The 16,620-nt window shown below is 50.8% G+C and overlaps 1 protein-coding gene across 1 annotated transcript; it reads right to left on the bottom strand.

The window, feature by feature from the left end:
- Positions 1-10,362: 10,362 nt before the first annotated feature.
- Positions 10,363-15,332, bottom strand: LOC124707806. The gene is made up of 4 exons (XM_047239500.1): positions 15,328-15,332; positions 13,983-14,081; positions 10,734-12,426; positions 10,363-10,631 (listed from the first exon to the last, which is right to left on the bottom strand). The coding sequence occupies exons 1-4, from the start codon at positions 15,330-15,332 to the stop codon at positions 10,536-10,538; spliced, it is 1,893 nt and encodes a 630-aa protein (XP_047095456.1). The 3' UTR covers positions 10,363-10,535.
- Between the last annotated feature and the right edge of the window lie 1,288 nt (positions 15,333-16,620).

Here is a 16,620-nt window from a genome sequence, read left to right as displayed (position 1 = left end):
GCTCCATCTTCTCAATGGCACCGATCTTCTCCGGGTTGGCTTCGATTCTCGCCGAGAGACGAGGTAGCCCGGGAGTTGGCCGGGTCGGCACGCCGAAAGTGCACTTGGCCGGGTTGAGCTTCATCCGGAATCTTCGCGAGTTGGTGAAGGTTTCTCTCGTGTCATCAAGGAGGGTAGGCATCTCCTTGGTTTTTACAACGACATCATCCACATATGCGTGAACATTTCGCCGATTTGATCCCGCAAACACTTTTGCATGCACCTTTGATAGGTGGCGCCGCATTTTTCAAGCCGAACGGCATAGTCGTGTAGTAGTAAGCCCCGTACGGGGTAATGAACGAAGTCTTTATTTGATCATCCGGATTCAAAGGAATCTGGTGGTAGCCTGAATAGGCATCTAGAAAAGACAACAGTTCACAGCCGGCAGATCGAGTCTATGACTTGATCTATGCGCGGCAGGGGAAGGGGTCCTTCGGGCACGCCTTGTTCGAAGCCGTTGTAGTCGATACACATGCGCCGGGAGCCGTTCTTCTTCAAAACCAGGACCGGGTTCGCCAACCAGTCCGGGTGCGCACTTCCATGATGAAGCCGGCAGCTAGGAGCCGGCGATTTCTTCACCGATGGCCTTCCTTCGTTCTTCGGCGAAGCGCCCGAGAGGCTGCTTCACCGGTTTGGCGTCGGCCGGACGTGGAGGTGGTGCTCAGCCAACTCCTCGGCACACCCGGCATGTCTCTTGGAGTCCATGCGAAGATGTCCCGATTCTCACGGAGGAAGTCTGGTGAGCTCGCTTTCCTATTTCTTGCTCAAGCCGGCACCGATGGTGACGTACTTGTCCCGGCTGCGCCGGGTCCAGCAGGATCTTCTTGGTGCTGTCGGCCGGCTGGAAGTGAGTCGTCCCAGCCGGGTTGGCTCCGGCCGGCATGTCCGTCTGCGCGGCCTTGGCGAGGGCAACGGCGTCGTGGATGAGCTGCTTCTCGGTGGCGATGACCGCGCGTCCGGGCCATCTTGGAGCTCCGCGTGGCGCAGTCCATGGAGCGGCGATAGTCGCCGGCTATGGTGATGACCCCCTTTGGGCCGGGCAGCTTCATCTTCGAGTACCCATAGTGGGGTACCGCCATGAACTTGGTCAGGGCCGGCCTGCCCAGGAGCGCGTGGTAGGGACTCACGAGGTCCACCACCTCGAACTCGATTCTCTCGGTGCGGAAGTGATCCGGCTTCCCGAACATCACCTCCGGCCGTGATCCGGCCTATCGGCCGGCAGCAGTGGGCTCCGGCACGATGCCATGGAAGACGGTGGGGGTGGGGGCGCAACTCGGCCTCTCGGATGCCCAGCTTGCGGGCGGTGTCGCGGTAGAGGATGTTGATGTGCTGCTGCCGCCGTCGATGAGGACGCGCGAAAATCGCACGCTGCGCCGAGTCGTGCCGATGGTGGGGTCGAGGACCATGGCGTAGCTGCCCGGCTTCGGCAGGACAGGCCGGTGTGTCGCGGCGATCAAATGTGATGGCCTGCTCCGACCGGCTTAGGCACTGGGGGACCGGCGCAGTAGGACCGCGTTGACCTCGAGGGAACGGCTCGCCGGCTCGTCTTGTCCTCGGGCTCGGAGGTGAAGATGATGTAGGTAGCATCTTCGGCCGGATATCGGCCATGGTGCACTTGGCTAGCCTCGTGGTGCTCGAGGTTGGCGTTCTCTCGCGCCGCCTTGACCACCCGGCCCGCCGGCCGGAGGGGGCGGGGGGTGGAGGGGGAGGGGTTCGCCGCTTGTCGGCCGCTTCATGAAGTGGCGGTCGCGGGTGGTGTGGTTGGAGGGGTTCTTGCCGCCGTGGTACTTGCACGGCGAGTCGAGCATCCGCTCGAAGGTGTACTTCGCGCTTCCACCGCTGGTCCTGCTCTGCTCGGCGGCGGCCGCCGTCGCCGCGTTGTCCGACACGGCTGGCCACATAGGCGGAACCGTACCGGCGGTCCGGCTGAGTCGCTCGTGGACGCTTGCCGCGGTAGTTGTCCCGCCGGCTGCCATGCGAGCCGCCCTCGGCCGGCTTGTGCTCAGCCGGCTTGTTGTCTCGTCTTCGCCGGGCTGGTGGAAACGTCGGCCGGCGCTTTGCCTACTTCCTCGCCGGCCGCGCTATGATCCGCGATGGCCATCAAGGCGGCCATCGTCTTGGGCTCGGCCGCGGCGTAGCTTGTGCCACAGCATGGTGTTGGGCCGGCAGCCTCCCATGAAGAAGCCGATGGCTTGCATCTCGTGCACGCCCTCGCAGGAGTTGCGCATCTCGCACCAGCGCGTCGGAGTATGCGCGATCCGTCTCGTCCGGGCCCCGCTTGCACATCTCAAGCTGCTGAGGGCGCACCCGGCCGGCGATAGGTGCCGGTGAAGTTGCCGATGAAGGCGGCCTCGAAGTCCAGCCAGCCGTTTATGCCTGCCGGGCCGGCAGGTTGTTGAGCCATGTGCGGCGGAGCCGAGCAGCATGAGGGGGAGTAGCGCACAGCCCAGCCGCTTGTTGCCCCGAGAGATGCCGACCGGCGGTGGAGTAGTCCGGCAGCCCGTCCTCCGGCTTGGCGGTGCCGTCGTACCTGGGCGTGTCACGGGGGAGCCGGGAAACCGTCGAGCACGGGCTCGTTGGCGATGCGGGGCCCGAAGCACTTGGGGCAAGCCGGCGCCTCCTCTTCCGTGATGCGGGATTCGATCAGCCGGTCGAGGCGATCTCTGGCGTCGGCAGGCTCGATGCGCGGGCCCAGCCGGGAGTGGGCCGGCTGGCGGGCGCCGCTGGCTTCGGGAGCCGGCCGATGTGGGCGTCGAGGCTCGGAGTCTTGCTCCTGGTTCCTGCTTGGTGGGGCCCGGCTGCGGCTGCCGCCGCCGCCTCGGTTGGTGGCTTGGCCGGCTTGAGGCTGCGCGCGTGGCGCGGGAGTCGTTGCGCCGGCTTGGTGCCTCGGGAGGCGGACTCGGCCGTGTCCCCGGCGTGCCCGCGGCACCACGAGCGTGAGGAGCCCTAGGGTCTCGGGCGTACTGGGGTCTTTCGGACCGCCCGGTTGGCAGCCTTCACCAAATCAGCCACCCGCGCGAGTCCGGCGGCGTAGCTCTTCGCCTTCGAGGCGGTGCAGCTCTTCGCGGCAGCTTCGGCCGCGAGCATGTTCTTGTCGGGGGTGTTGTAGATGGGCAGCTCCATGGATGGAGCCGGCTCGTCCGCGCCGTCGCGGTCGATCTCGGCGCCTAGGTCGCGGCCTCTGCGGCGGATCTCGCCGGCTCGGCCGGGGGTGTCGCCGCCCGGAGTGAGGCCGTGGGCGCGGTTGTACTCGCGCTCGGGTGATGTCCCACCGGCGCTTAGCAGCAGCCAGCTCCTCGGTCCGCTTGAGGAGGAGCACGCGGTGCGCTCTCAGTGTCTGCCTCGACGGCGGCGGCGCCGGTGCCGGCGCCGGTGGTGAGCGGGGTGCTCAGCTTTGCCCGGACTTGCTCCAGCCGGGACGGTGGTGGTGGCGCCTTTGGGCCCGAGCCGGAGGCGTTGGGGTCGACGTGGCGCTCCAGGTTGGGGCCGCGGGTGCGCGGGTTCTTGGAGGGGAGCTCCTCGCCAGCCATCATGACTTGCACGACGGCGGGGCTGGCGGGAACGCTGCAGCCGGCTCGCGGAGGAGGGCTGGCGCAGCGCAGCACCTGCCGCGGGTAGCGCGGCGGTGCGACGGTGGCGACGTAGACGTCGTGGCCGCCGAAGGAGATGATGCTGCCGCCGGCTGGGAAGGGCCGGTCGGCGAAGCAGCCGGCGTTGTGGCGCCGACGCGCAGCCGAGGGAGCCGAATCTCCGGATCAAGCCTCGGAAGCGACTCGCTCGCCGGTGGTGATGGTGAGGCCCGTCCGGATGAAGACACCGGCCGAGGATGCTGAAGGCCCCACGGTGGGCGCCACATGTCGTGGTATCGTCACGGCATATGCCATAGGGTGGCTAATCGAAGGGGCTCTTGAGAGATCTCACGGCGGTATCCGGAAGCGGGTATGGGCACGAGCGACACGGCGACGTACCCAGGTTCGAGGCCCTCCGGTGGAGGTAAAACCTCTACTCCTGCTATGAGTGTATATGGTAATCACACGAGCACAATGGTGCTCCTAGAGCTGTGTCCGGCTGGCCCCGAGAGGCTAAGGGAGACGATGGTCTCTCTCACGTGGGCAGCGCCGTAGGTAGGTGAAAGCAATAAGTGTTCGATCGTCCCCTGCACGAGAGGGGTAGTGCGGCTTATATAGGCACCGGCACTTTACATATAAGACCCTATAGTCTATCTGGCCGGCTTGGCCGGCTTCGACTTCCGCTCCTTCCCGAGGCGGTGACGTCGGGAGCCGCTTGAGGCGTCATGGCTCTGTCCCATCCGGCTGCCCGGGTCAGCGGTATGGAGAGGAGGTGTCTCCGTCGCCGTCAGCCCACTCGTAGCTCTGTACGGCGCGTCGTAAGCCATGATGGCCTGTCCGGCGCGTGGCACTATTGCTCCACGAGTGCCCCGCGCTTTACGGAAGATGAAGTCAGGCGTGGACTTTGGGAACCCGGATCACCAACCCGGTTCCTTCTAGTGCAAGACTCGCCGCCTCGAGTCGGTCTCGAGGCTGACACCCCCGCCGGATATGGCTTGTAGAAGCCGGCCCAGCTACAGCATTGGCGGCCGTAGCCAGGCCGACTAGGACCTAGAGCCAGCCCGCCTCCGGACCAGCCGGCCACGGCGCCAGCCGGCTGCTCCTCAGCCGGCCTTTGCCGCGAGCCGGCCAGTGGCCAGCCGGCTGCTCCGCGTCCATTGCCCTACCCGGGGTCTTCCCCCCGACAATTGATATATTTCATATTGGGACACAATACTTATGTTATTTCATCTATTTTGCATGTTTCATGATTATTTGGAGATTGAGCACCGGAGCCAGGATTCTGCTGGAAAAAGCACCGTCAGGATGCGATATTTCGGAAGATCAACTCGTGGAAGGAAGTTTTGCGTGAAAATCCTATTTTTCCGGATGACTGGAGGAAGCCGAAGGGGGAGCCAGCTGGACTCAGGGTGGGCCCACACCATAGGGTGGCACGGCCCATGGCCTGGCCGCGCCACCATGTGGTGTGGGGCCCTCGGCCTCTTTCGCCTCCTTTTCTTCGCGAAACCCTTCGTCCCGAAGACCTAAGCCGTAGAGGAATCCTCACGAAGGGTTACAGCCGCCTCTCGCGGGCGGAGAACACCAGAGAGAAAGAGCTCTCCGGCGGGCAGGAATCCGCCGGGAAATTCCCTCCCGGAGGGGGAAATTGACGCCATCGTCACCGCCATCGAGCTGGACATCATCTCCATCACCATCATCATCATCTCCACCATCATCACCGCCATCTCCACCGCTGGACATCGTCACCGCTGTAGCAATTTGGGTTTGATCTTGATTGTTTGATAGGGGAAACTCTCCCGGTACTCGATTTCTACTTGTTGTTTATGCTATTGAGTGAAACCATTGAACCAAGGTCTATGTTCAGATTGTTATTCATCATCATATCACCTCTGATCATGTTCCATATGATGTCTCTTGAGTAGTTCGTTTAGTTCTTGAGGACATGGGTGAAGTCTAATTGTTAGTAGTGAACTATGGTTGAGTAATATTCAATGTTATGATATTTAAGTTGTGGTGTTATTCTTCTAGTGGTGTCGTGTGAACGTCGACTACACGACACTTGACCATTTATGGGCCTAGGGGAATGCATCTTGTACTCGTTTGCCAATTGCGGGGTTGCCGGAGTGACAGAAACCTAAACCCCCGTTGGTATATCGATGCAGGAGGGATCGCAGGATCTCGTAGTTTAAGGTCGTGGTTAGATTTATCTTAATTACTTTCTTGTAGTTGCGGATGCTTGCAAGGGGTATAATCACAAGTATGTATTAGTCCTAGGAAGGGCGGTACATTAGCATAGGTTCACCCACACAACACTTATCAAAACAATGAAGATTAATCAACTATATGTAGCGAAAGCACTAGACTAAAATCCCGTGTGTCCTCGAGAACGTTTGGTCATTATAAGTAAACAAACCGGCTTGTCCTTTGTGCTAAAAGGATTGGGCCACTCGCTGCAATTATTTCTCTCGCATTTTACTTACTCGTACTTTATTTATCCGTTACATCAAAACCCCCGAATATTTGTCTGTGAGCATTTACAGTGAAACCTTCATCGAAACTGCTTGTCAACACCTTCTGCTCCTCGTTGGGATCGACATTCTTACTTATCGAAGATACTACGATACACCCCCTATACTTGTGGGTCATCAGTGAGCAGAGGAGAGACAAAAATGAGTATGAGAAGGATGGATTCATAGTGGATGATGTCGTTGAAGATGAGGAGGAGGAAGCCAGAGTTGGTGGTGAGCAGAGGAGGGACAAAATGAGTACAAGAAGGATGGCTTTGTAGTGGATGATGCTGATGAAGATGAGGAGGAGGAGGAAGAGGAAACCAGAGCTGGTGGTGAGCAGAGCAGGGACAAAAATGAGTACAAGAAGGATGCCTTCGTAGTGGATGATGTCGATGAAGCTGGGGAGGAGGAGGAGGAGGAGGAGGAGGAGGAGGAGGAGGAGGAGGAGGAGGAAGAAGAAGAAGAGGAAGCTAGAGCTGGTGGTGAGCAGAGGAGGGACAAAAATGAGTACGAGAAGGATGGCTTCGTAGTGGATGATGCCGATGAAGATGAGGAGGAGGAAGAGGAAGACAGAGCTGGTGGTGGGCAGAGCAGGGACAAAAATGAGTACGAGAAGGATGGCTTCGTAGTGGATTATGCCGATGAATATGAGGAGGAGGAAGAAGAGGAAGCTAGAGATGGTGGTGAGTAGAGGAGTGACAAAATGAGTACGAGAATGATGGCTTCGTAGTGGATGATGCCGATGAAGATGAGGAGGAAGAGGAAGCTAGAGTTGTTGGTGAGCAAAGGAGGGACAAAAATGAGTACGAAAAGGATGGATTCGTAGTGGATGAAGCTGATGAAGATGAGGAGGAGGAGGAGGAGGAGTATGAGAAGGAGGAGGAAGAGGAAGTCAGAGCTGGTGGTGAGCATAGGACTAACCTTTAGTCCTGGTTTTTGGGTGCAACCAGTACTAAAGGTGATTTTTTAGTGACATCTAACAAACTTGTCGGTGAGATGAGGATGCGTGAGTGGACACACTGCTCGGCGAGATAAGATATGTAGCGCAAGACGATGTGCCTGAGGAACCAACCGGGACTAAAGGGTTTTTCGGCCATCGCCGTAATGTGCGAGCGAAGCCAAGTTTTAGTCCCGGTTAGTGGGTGCAACCGGGACTAAAGGTGGTTTTTGAGTGCCATCTAACAAACCTGTCGCTGGGGTAAGGACGCGTGGGTGGACGCACTGCTCAGCGAGATAAGGCATGTAGCGCACAACATCCTGTCGGAGGAACAAGACGAAGGAGGAAGCGGTGTCAGGCCTATAAAAGGAGCATCGCTAATCGCAAGCATCTCAACAAGCCAACCAAAATGTAGGGAGCTTCGTCCCCATGGCTGGGATAAAGGGTTGGGAAATCTCCCATGGAAGAGCTTATCAAAGATGCCGTTGGTGCGCATGCCATACGACATCTTCGAGGAGCTCGCCCCAGAATTTTTTTTCCTGCAAGCCCGCAAACGCCTCCATCTCCATTGTTGGTCTATTCCTATCAGCAACCTCTTCCCTCTACTGCAAACTCCTTCTATGGTAGGTCACAACCTTTATTTAACTAGTAAAAACAAGCCAATCAATCAGTTAGGGAGCGTCGTCCCCATGGCCCGAGGAAAGGGTTGGGAATCTCCTGCGGCGGAGCTTCTCGAAGATGTCATTGGTGCGCACGCCCTACGACATCTTAGAGGAGCTCGCCCCGGAACAATTTCCCCGCAAGCCCGCGAACGGCTCCATCTCCATTGTTGGTCTATTCCACTAGTGGAGATAGGGGGCCATGGCCGGGGTAGCAACAAAGTAACACGTGTATGCTACTCATGCACGTGGTCATGGCCGAGGGGGGCATGGCCAAGAAAAATGGTTTTGGATATATTGTTTCTCCAAATTCAAACACTTTTCTTGTTCAAAGTTATGTAAAATTCGAAAGTACGCAACAGTTATTCAAAATTATAACAGATTTATAAAAAGAATTTAGGTTTTCCCGGAAATAAAAGGTATTTAGTCCCGGTTGGGGGACACCAACCGGTACTAAAGGTGCTCGTGGCCTGCCGCACCCGCCGCAGCTCCTTTACTCCCGGTTGGTATCATCAACCGGGACTAAAGGTCCCGATCGAACCAGGACTAGAGGTGGCCGTGCGTCCTAGCCGTTGGAACCTGGACTATTGCTAACAATAGTCCCTATTCAAAATATGGTCGGGACTAATGCTCATTGCAACCCCGAACAAAAGACCCGTTTTGTACTAGTGCAGCTCACCTAGGAGTAGGAACTTCACACCGAGCAATTTGGTGGAGCCGCGTAGTGGGTTCCTAGGTCTTGATCTATACAAGCTGGATTGGGTACTTACATTGTAGTAGTATGGGTCCAACCAAGATATTATCGACACAACATAACTTCAAGAGATATTTGAGACCTCAAGGATACATACATCAAAATTATTAAGCAAAACATATATAAATAAGAACATGGCCCGCCAAAGTGACCATCCACTCGCAATAGCATGAAACAACCATCACCAATTGCAACACCAAGAATACAAAACAAGTTCTTGAACATCAACATTTACATGAAGAAAAGAATGCACAAGCGCCATCGTCACCCTATCCAACCACCAAAGTTAGATCATAGGTTTTCACCATGGAGAAAGTCTAAGAAATCTCCAGACAATGCCTTCAACAAGAAAAGGATAAATATCTGCCCTTGCCAAGCCCAACCAATGAAGCTCAAACATAAGGTTTTTAGCTCAAACTTGGTAATCAAACAAAAAAACCAGAATGAAGCCAACCTATGATGCCGCTTCCATTCAACGAGAATCCCTTGTACAAGGCACCGACCGGAAGGGCTGCAGTCACCACATGCACAATTTTAACATGAAAATGACCACAAAATCGAACCCATGCATGTTCACACAGAACGTGCTGCAAACCAACATCTTTGACCCCATCCATTACATACCAATTGCCATTAACTAGGATATCTCACATTGCCACAAACCAATCACGTGTCCTAGCTGCCGTCGTGAATTCATATTGCCCACACCAAGTGGATCCTTGTATGCTACCAAGGGTGCATCAAGAAGTACCAGAGTTGCCAAAAATATATTATTCCAGACCTCTTCATAACAACAGAGCACCCAGAAAATGTTACAACACCCTTGAACGGTTTTAAAAAGGCCGACGAGCCTACAACCAGCCATCAGGAGCCACACCATCGGAAGATAAAATAGGCTAGCATGCGAAGCCCACTAATCCTAGTGTGAGACTCCGATCTGTGTTGGGACGCACTCTTGTGAACACTGCAATCTCATTCATGGCAACATTCACACCTTAGTTAGGAGAGTGCCGGTAGGAGTTGTTGATGTCGTGGGAAGGTTTCATGGTCCTCCTAGTATACAACCACACACGGTACCGACCCATCCTCTACTCGCTTCCTAGAGCATCCACATGCAACTACCATGACCACAATTTTTATCGTGAGAATCCAAAGCTAGCTCCAGCCTGCCGCGGGCACTCGTTGTCCATCTTGGCGATGAACGACTCTAGGGAGCGTCTCTCTCGTTTATCTCGCAGAGGCTACACCTCCTGGATTGGATTAGGGACAGGGGCACATTGTGGAGTGGGTGGGCGGGATAGGCACACCGCCACCAACCACATCGTTTGTCGGACTATGCAATTGCAGACCCATGTACAATTCTCATATGCACAAATTACGATTTAAATCTAACAATTAGAGTCAGCCTAGAACCAACTTAATTCTTAGTCAACCTAGAACTAGCAGAAGGGTTTATTTATAATCAAAACATCCATTGCAATATTTCTAGAAATTTGCAAAGAAAAGATAACCCAAGGGAGATGGAGTTGTGGTATAACAACAATCACCAAATTGGACATGTTTGTTTCAAGTGTTACGTCAAGCAACTCAGATACATTCAGCAGTCATGACAATTCATAATGAAAAGAAATTTTCAAATAGCCATATGGCGGATCCAGCCTATTTCCCTAGGGTGAAAAAGATCTTACTTGGGTAGACTTTCTTTAAAAAAAATCCTTTTATATAGCTGATATATGGGCCAGACTAAATCTTAGGGTGAGCACTGCCCCACTGTTTCACCCAGCTGGCTTCGCCACAACCATAGCATAAGTATATACACGATAGTTGATGTATTTGTTATGTTATGCTAGTTTCAAACATTTCTTTTCAGGAAAAAGCAGTAGGAAACGGTGGCAAAAGTAGAAAAGGTAGCTTGATTCAAGCATAGCTGTCTTGACTTTATCAACAAGCAGACCACTTTATAAAATTAAGAATTATAAAGTTACAGGAAAACAGAAAGCCTAACAAATGCAGTGGACCAGATGAAGCCTCAATGGCATCAGAACGGGCCCTACTTCTCACCTTGATTCAATCCCCGGACCCAGCAAAAACATCAACGACTCCACATAAATTCCACCACTGTGATGGGGACCTCCTGAGGAGTGGCCTTCCACGCGGCGCTCCCTTCAAATTCAATTGAAACATGAGCCCGGGAAAATTTCAACGACACTTCACTCAATTAGCCTTAATGAAGGATCTAAACAGAAAAAAGTTGTTTGTACTCACCTCTGTGCTAGAGTTATCATTAACTTTGTCAGCTTCACCTTCAGAACTCTCCCGTGAGACCACCTCTTGGGTGCTGCCGCCATTTGCAGAATCAGCAAGTGCCCGTGTTGCTGTCTGATGGTTTTCGATGAAATCACATGCTACACTCGCTGGATCAGATGCCGCACCTATGTTGTTCTCAGTAGCCTCTTCCTGCCTATCATCTGCACAATCATTATTATGAGGAGACGGAGCATCTGAAAAGACTGTATCGTCACAAACGGAACAAAGTGACAGCTCTGATGTTTCATTCTCGTTGCTGAAACCATGCATTTCATTTGAAGCAGCTACACTCTGCTCTGTGCCTGCCTCAGTAATCAGAATTTCTGGTACGCGCTGCTCATTAAAATCTTCCAGAGTCGCTACACTATCAACAAGGAATTCTAGCACACTCTCTGCATCTTCTTCTTCGGTACTCTCCTTGCTATGTTCATCTGGAATCCTACCATGGGCTGAACCAGCTGAAGAGGCCTGATCTGTTGCAAAAGAACTGTCAAGTGCCTGATCTGTTGTTTCATGCTTGTCAATGAAATCAATAATACCGTATGGAGTACAATCTGATAACTCCTTCCTATCTTCAAAAAGATCTTCACCATATTCTGAATTTGTGTCACTAATATAATGATGAGGTGAAGTATTTGATGGTACAACCATATTTTGATTGCTTCCAACAAGAAAGTCTGATGACATCTCAATCACTTCGTTCATGTCAGGCAAATCATGAATTGGAGCTGAATTAAGGGAATATACATATGGAGATGAATCACCTGATTCGCTCCCGCTGACCAACCTGATGTTGTGTTCATCCACAAAACCATCAGCCGGCTCTACCTCGTGCCTTGCAGAAAATCCCTTCAAATCGTCATCCGGCTCTACCTCTCTGGCAGTCTCAAAGGTGATCAATTTTTTGACAAATTTGTCATTGCTGGTAGGCACCTCGCAGTTGAGGGAAGCACCAGAGGAAAGAATCCTTGATATGTTGGGAGATAATTCAGACAATCCATCAACATGCACCTCTTTTATCTCCAGCTTTTTAGCACAATCTACGGATGTAGCCGGATCACCAGCCAGCAGCTCCGCCGCATGCTTCACAGCTTTCCCTTTCGCCTCACGCTTTCCTAGTTGCCCACAGTCTTCCCTGAGATGATTATCCACGACATCGCCGCTGGCACGGCGAAAGCTGCCGTTCTTGAAAGATCGCCGCTGGTCGCTATCCTTGTTCAAGAGGTGATTATCGACATCGCCACTGGCACGGCCAAAGCTGCCGTTCTTGAAGGATCCATGATCACTATCCTTGTTCAAGAGGTAGGCAACGAAATAGAGCAAGGTGAACCAAACAAACGACACCACAAAGGCAAGCACGACGAAGAACAGAACAAGAGGAATCAGCACGCAAGAGAACAAGGAGAAGCAAGGCAACCACCGGAGAAGGGAGAAGGTACAGACCCGCTTGCGCGGCAGGTGGTAATGGACGTGGAAATGGCGGCATCTGCAGCCGTGACCTCCCGTTTCCCCTCTCAGCTTCCTCCTGCCAAAGCTCAAAGCCATTTTAGCTGGAAGAGGCAAACCTTCAGCAGCAGAAACGGCAGCGAAAAAGCGTGGCTTGTGTTCTCTCCGTTTGCTTTTCTGGCTTGTCGAAAGGCAGAAAATCGTACTGGGTAATAATCAGGGCGACTCTTGTTATGCGTGATGGTGCAGTATTTGAAAGCTTCCACTATTGGGACCCGCCAAGAAGATTTCAAGCTGAGGCAGGAGGCGAACACGAGTTCATGGCTTATAAAGCCCTTGTCTTCTGATTATGATGGGTCGGGTAAAGTTGGGTCATGGATGCCTATCAGCAGCAAGTGTATTCAGAAAGAATGCAAGGAAAGAAACACAAGGAAATTGACATTGTGGCCATAGTATTATCCATCGGAATGGGATTAGATTCTAGTGCCACGGCTGGCCGACCGGTGCAATTACATGTACACTTATATACGAGTATGTAAGTTTTTTTTTTTTTAACCAAGCATTTATGCAAGCTTCGAATGTAGAATTAATAATTCATTTTCTAGCTGCCATATGTAAGGACAGATATGGCGAAACAAAGAGAATTAATTATAATTCATGCTTTCTAGCTTACCAGTGAAGAATGATGCCTCGCATCCTTATTTTTCCTACAAGCTCAAAATAGGATTGTTCATATTTATATAAGGCATAATATGCGCATTTATATGTATAGATATTCATCAAGACTTCTATGCTCCATGTCAAAGTCAAATCAATCTTGCAAAAAAACTTATAATCCTACTGTTGCATTTTTATATCTCTCCTCTTTTTAATATTTAAGATTTCAAACAACTGTCGATGAGGGGACATGTCAAAATAAGCATAAAATTAGAGCAACTTATTTTTAACTCCCACTTATTAATTCATGGCTTTCCAATACCTTCTTCGATTTATTGTCTTTCAAGAACTCGTACTTATTAGTAATGAGATCATGCTAAAATGTTGTAACCTGACGTAGAAGAATTAAGAACACTCTTATGAGGAGCATTTATATTTTTTTTGTGCAAAGATGTTAATGGAGGTATTTTACCCGTCATAACATTGTTGTTAAAGATGTTCAATCAACTCATAGACAAAATCCGAAATTTCTCTCGTGGTAGATCGTTTAAAAGCCAGCGGAGTTTTCCTTGATATGCCAGTGGGATACGCCACAAATAAAGTAGTATCTCATTTTATTTATGTGTTTTTGCACTAGTACAGATTGGACCGTCACACACGGCTGAAATGGCCTATCGCACACGATAAACCTACTTGTCACTATACAAGGGTAGGCGATACGTCAAAAGTGCGACATGGTTTGTTTAACCGTGTGCGATGGGCATCCTTTCGCACACGATTTTTTGATCCAACCGCGTGCGAATTTGACGGCCTTCACAAACGATTTTTCTCTTCTAAGCATGTGTGTTTCGTACGGTCGCAAACATCTTGTGTTTCTAGTCGTATGTATTCACCTCATTTCGCACATGAACTAGTAATACCCGCATCAGATGTGTGCTCAGCTTAACACTCATGGAAGTACGGTACAAATCTTAATTATATTCCAGTACACGTCTAATACATCGTGTCTATAGATATCATTACATATAGTAGAAATAGATACAAAAAAGAAGAGAATGTGTGGTTTTTCTTGGTTATGTCTTCGTCTCCGCGATGATGATATACCTTGCAAGGATATCGGTAGCATCCCCATCAACTTGGAACACATTGAAGGGCATAATCCAGTCATGATACTGCTTCTCCCTTATAGGTAGAAGCTGCAACCTGCAAGTATTGCTCAAAGGATATGAAATACAATTTAATATGTTTTTCAATGTGAGAATGTTATACACAAATAGAAATAATTATCGCATATACCAATTGAAACAACTAGTCACTTACATCCAACTGCAGATGGCATGGTACAAGGCAGGAGGAAGGATGTGAGTTTCGGCCTCCTTATTTTCTTACATCCAAGGTGTTGCCAAGACGATATGACTAGGCGGTGCATGTTTCTGCACATAATTATCATGAATATGAGAAAGGTATCCTATATTTTTCAACTTGTAATCTGTAGTCATATGGTTAGGGAATATACCAGCATAACACATGGCTGTAAAAAAAAAAGGGAGCGACAATACATCGTCGCATGCATCCTCTTGCCTTGTTTTTATGCAGTGTTACCAAGATAAGATCCCTATTATACAAGTATAGAATGAAAAGACATTATTATAGATGGTAATACACAAACGGCCTAATACATATGTAGATCTAACACAACCATACAAGACTATACAAATTTATTATTATACAAGTTTAGTTAAAAAAATAATCTATAGATGTGAAGTAATTAAAAAGACCACATTCAGTACATATATTGTATAGCCAGATCTAAACTACAAGACTATCCTAATAGCAAACTAAATAACAAATCAACCGTGCATAAATATATCTAACAAATCAACTGATTCATTTGAAGGATTTAAGATAGACGAATGATTGATTTAACAACCTGCTTTGCAAGGGATTATCTAGGTCGGGAGGCCGTGCATCTCCACCCGTGCCGATGAACAAGACATGACGATGTAGATGCTAAGATTACAATGATGATGTTGGACTTTCTACCCCGCCACAACTAATAATAGTTACATCATAGAAATTAGGTACACATGCAAATTACGTGTCCCACTAATCATATCCCTAATAGTGGCATGACTACGATCGCACCTTCCATTGATTCCACAACATATTGTCGTCTGAGGCGCCAACACAATCCGCTGGCTTCCCTATGTTCCTGTTGCTATCAAATTGTCATAAGTTAGGATGTGCGGCACCTCCATGCAATATAGAAGACCCATGATAAGTTAGGATGTGTGGCATCTCCACACAATATAGAAGACCCATGATAGAAGAGTCTAGCTCAAACACTACTTTACCTATTCCCACTTATTACAATTCCAAGTCCTAACATAATCTAACTTATACATAATATTCGAGATAAACACATCCGAGTGATCCAATGCCGACTCACCACATCGTTTACAATTTCAATTAAATACATAAACTTTGTTGAAACCTCTTGAATTTCCTAGTATTCATGAAACAGTAACTAGGATGAGCTCAAATAGATTGATAGGAGAGCATCTCCAGCGCATCTCCAAAGGCTTTTGGGGCAAGCCGGATAGGTAACCCTCTTCAGCCGCACACTACAAAGGTAATTTTGGTCTGACACGGCCCAATACCGTCTCTATCACCCTTAGGTCATCCCTGCTACATAGGGATATTTGCAGGCGCGCCGAACGCAACGATCCACGGGCCTGCCTTATTATCGGCACAAACCGCTAGCGGCACTTTTCCATAATGGTATCAATGGTTTCCAAGGTTGAGTAAGGCGAAATGTCAGTTGTCGATGTGCTTTCTCCACGTGTCGTAGCGGCGTTAATGGTATCGACGCCTTCTCCGCCTCTGCCAGCATCACATACGCCTATAAAACCCACCCCTATTCTATATCGCCACCAAAGTCGCTGCCATAGCACAAGACCTTCCCCATCCACCTACATGAAAACGCGGGCCGCAACCCAACGACCTACTCCATGCTGGGTCGCAACCGTCGCGTTGCACCTCCATCTCTGCATCCACCAGAGGAAGAACTTGCGTTGCCGCAGCTCGAGTCCGAGTTCGATAAGATCGACATGGAGGAAGTCGCCGCTCTCTACGCGCAGTTCATGGCTGATGCGGAGCAAGAGGTGACGGGGGAGCGACGGCCGAGGGGGCGGCATATGCGGCGACGAAGAAGGAAGAGGAGGATGGGGCCAAAGCTAGCCCCTCGGGCGTCCCGAAAGACGACGAGTAGGCTAGGTTCTAGATTCATTCAATTTTGTATCATATAACGAAATCTAAATGGATACTTTGATTTTCTCGTATTTTACTATTCGCAAGTCACGCTAGTTTGGAGCACTCGATTGAAAACAAACTTTGTAAAAGCAATATCATCAAATTATGTTCCCTAATTAATTGGTGCGACGTTTAGGTTAAAGTGGTTTGAGGGGCGCGACTGAAGGTGTCTCGGCGGAGGATCCTATGACAGCGTTGCCGGAGAGAGGCGGACACTTCCGCCGCCGCCCCGGACGGTGGCCATTGTCGGCACCGGCCCGGCTCGTCAATTTGCAGCATCCACGTCACTTTTCAGAATTGGGACTTTCAGCACACTGCTTACACGCGGCACACGGTTTCGCCGACGGTGCTTCCACGCGTCCACGAACAACTAAAACCCAATCTGGACTGAATCCTCCAAATAAACTGAACTGAATCCTCTCTTCCTCAG

This window comes from Lolium rigidum, chromosome 4 (genome assembly GCF_022539505.1).
Source record: "Lolium rigidum isolate FL_2022 chromosome 4, APGP_CSIRO_Lrig_0.1, whole genome shotgun sequence".
NCBI lineage: Eukaryota > Viridiplantae > Streptophyta > Magnoliopsida > Poales > Poaceae > Lolium > Lolium rigidum.
This window is presented reverse-complemented; position numbering and strand designations above follow the sequence as displayed.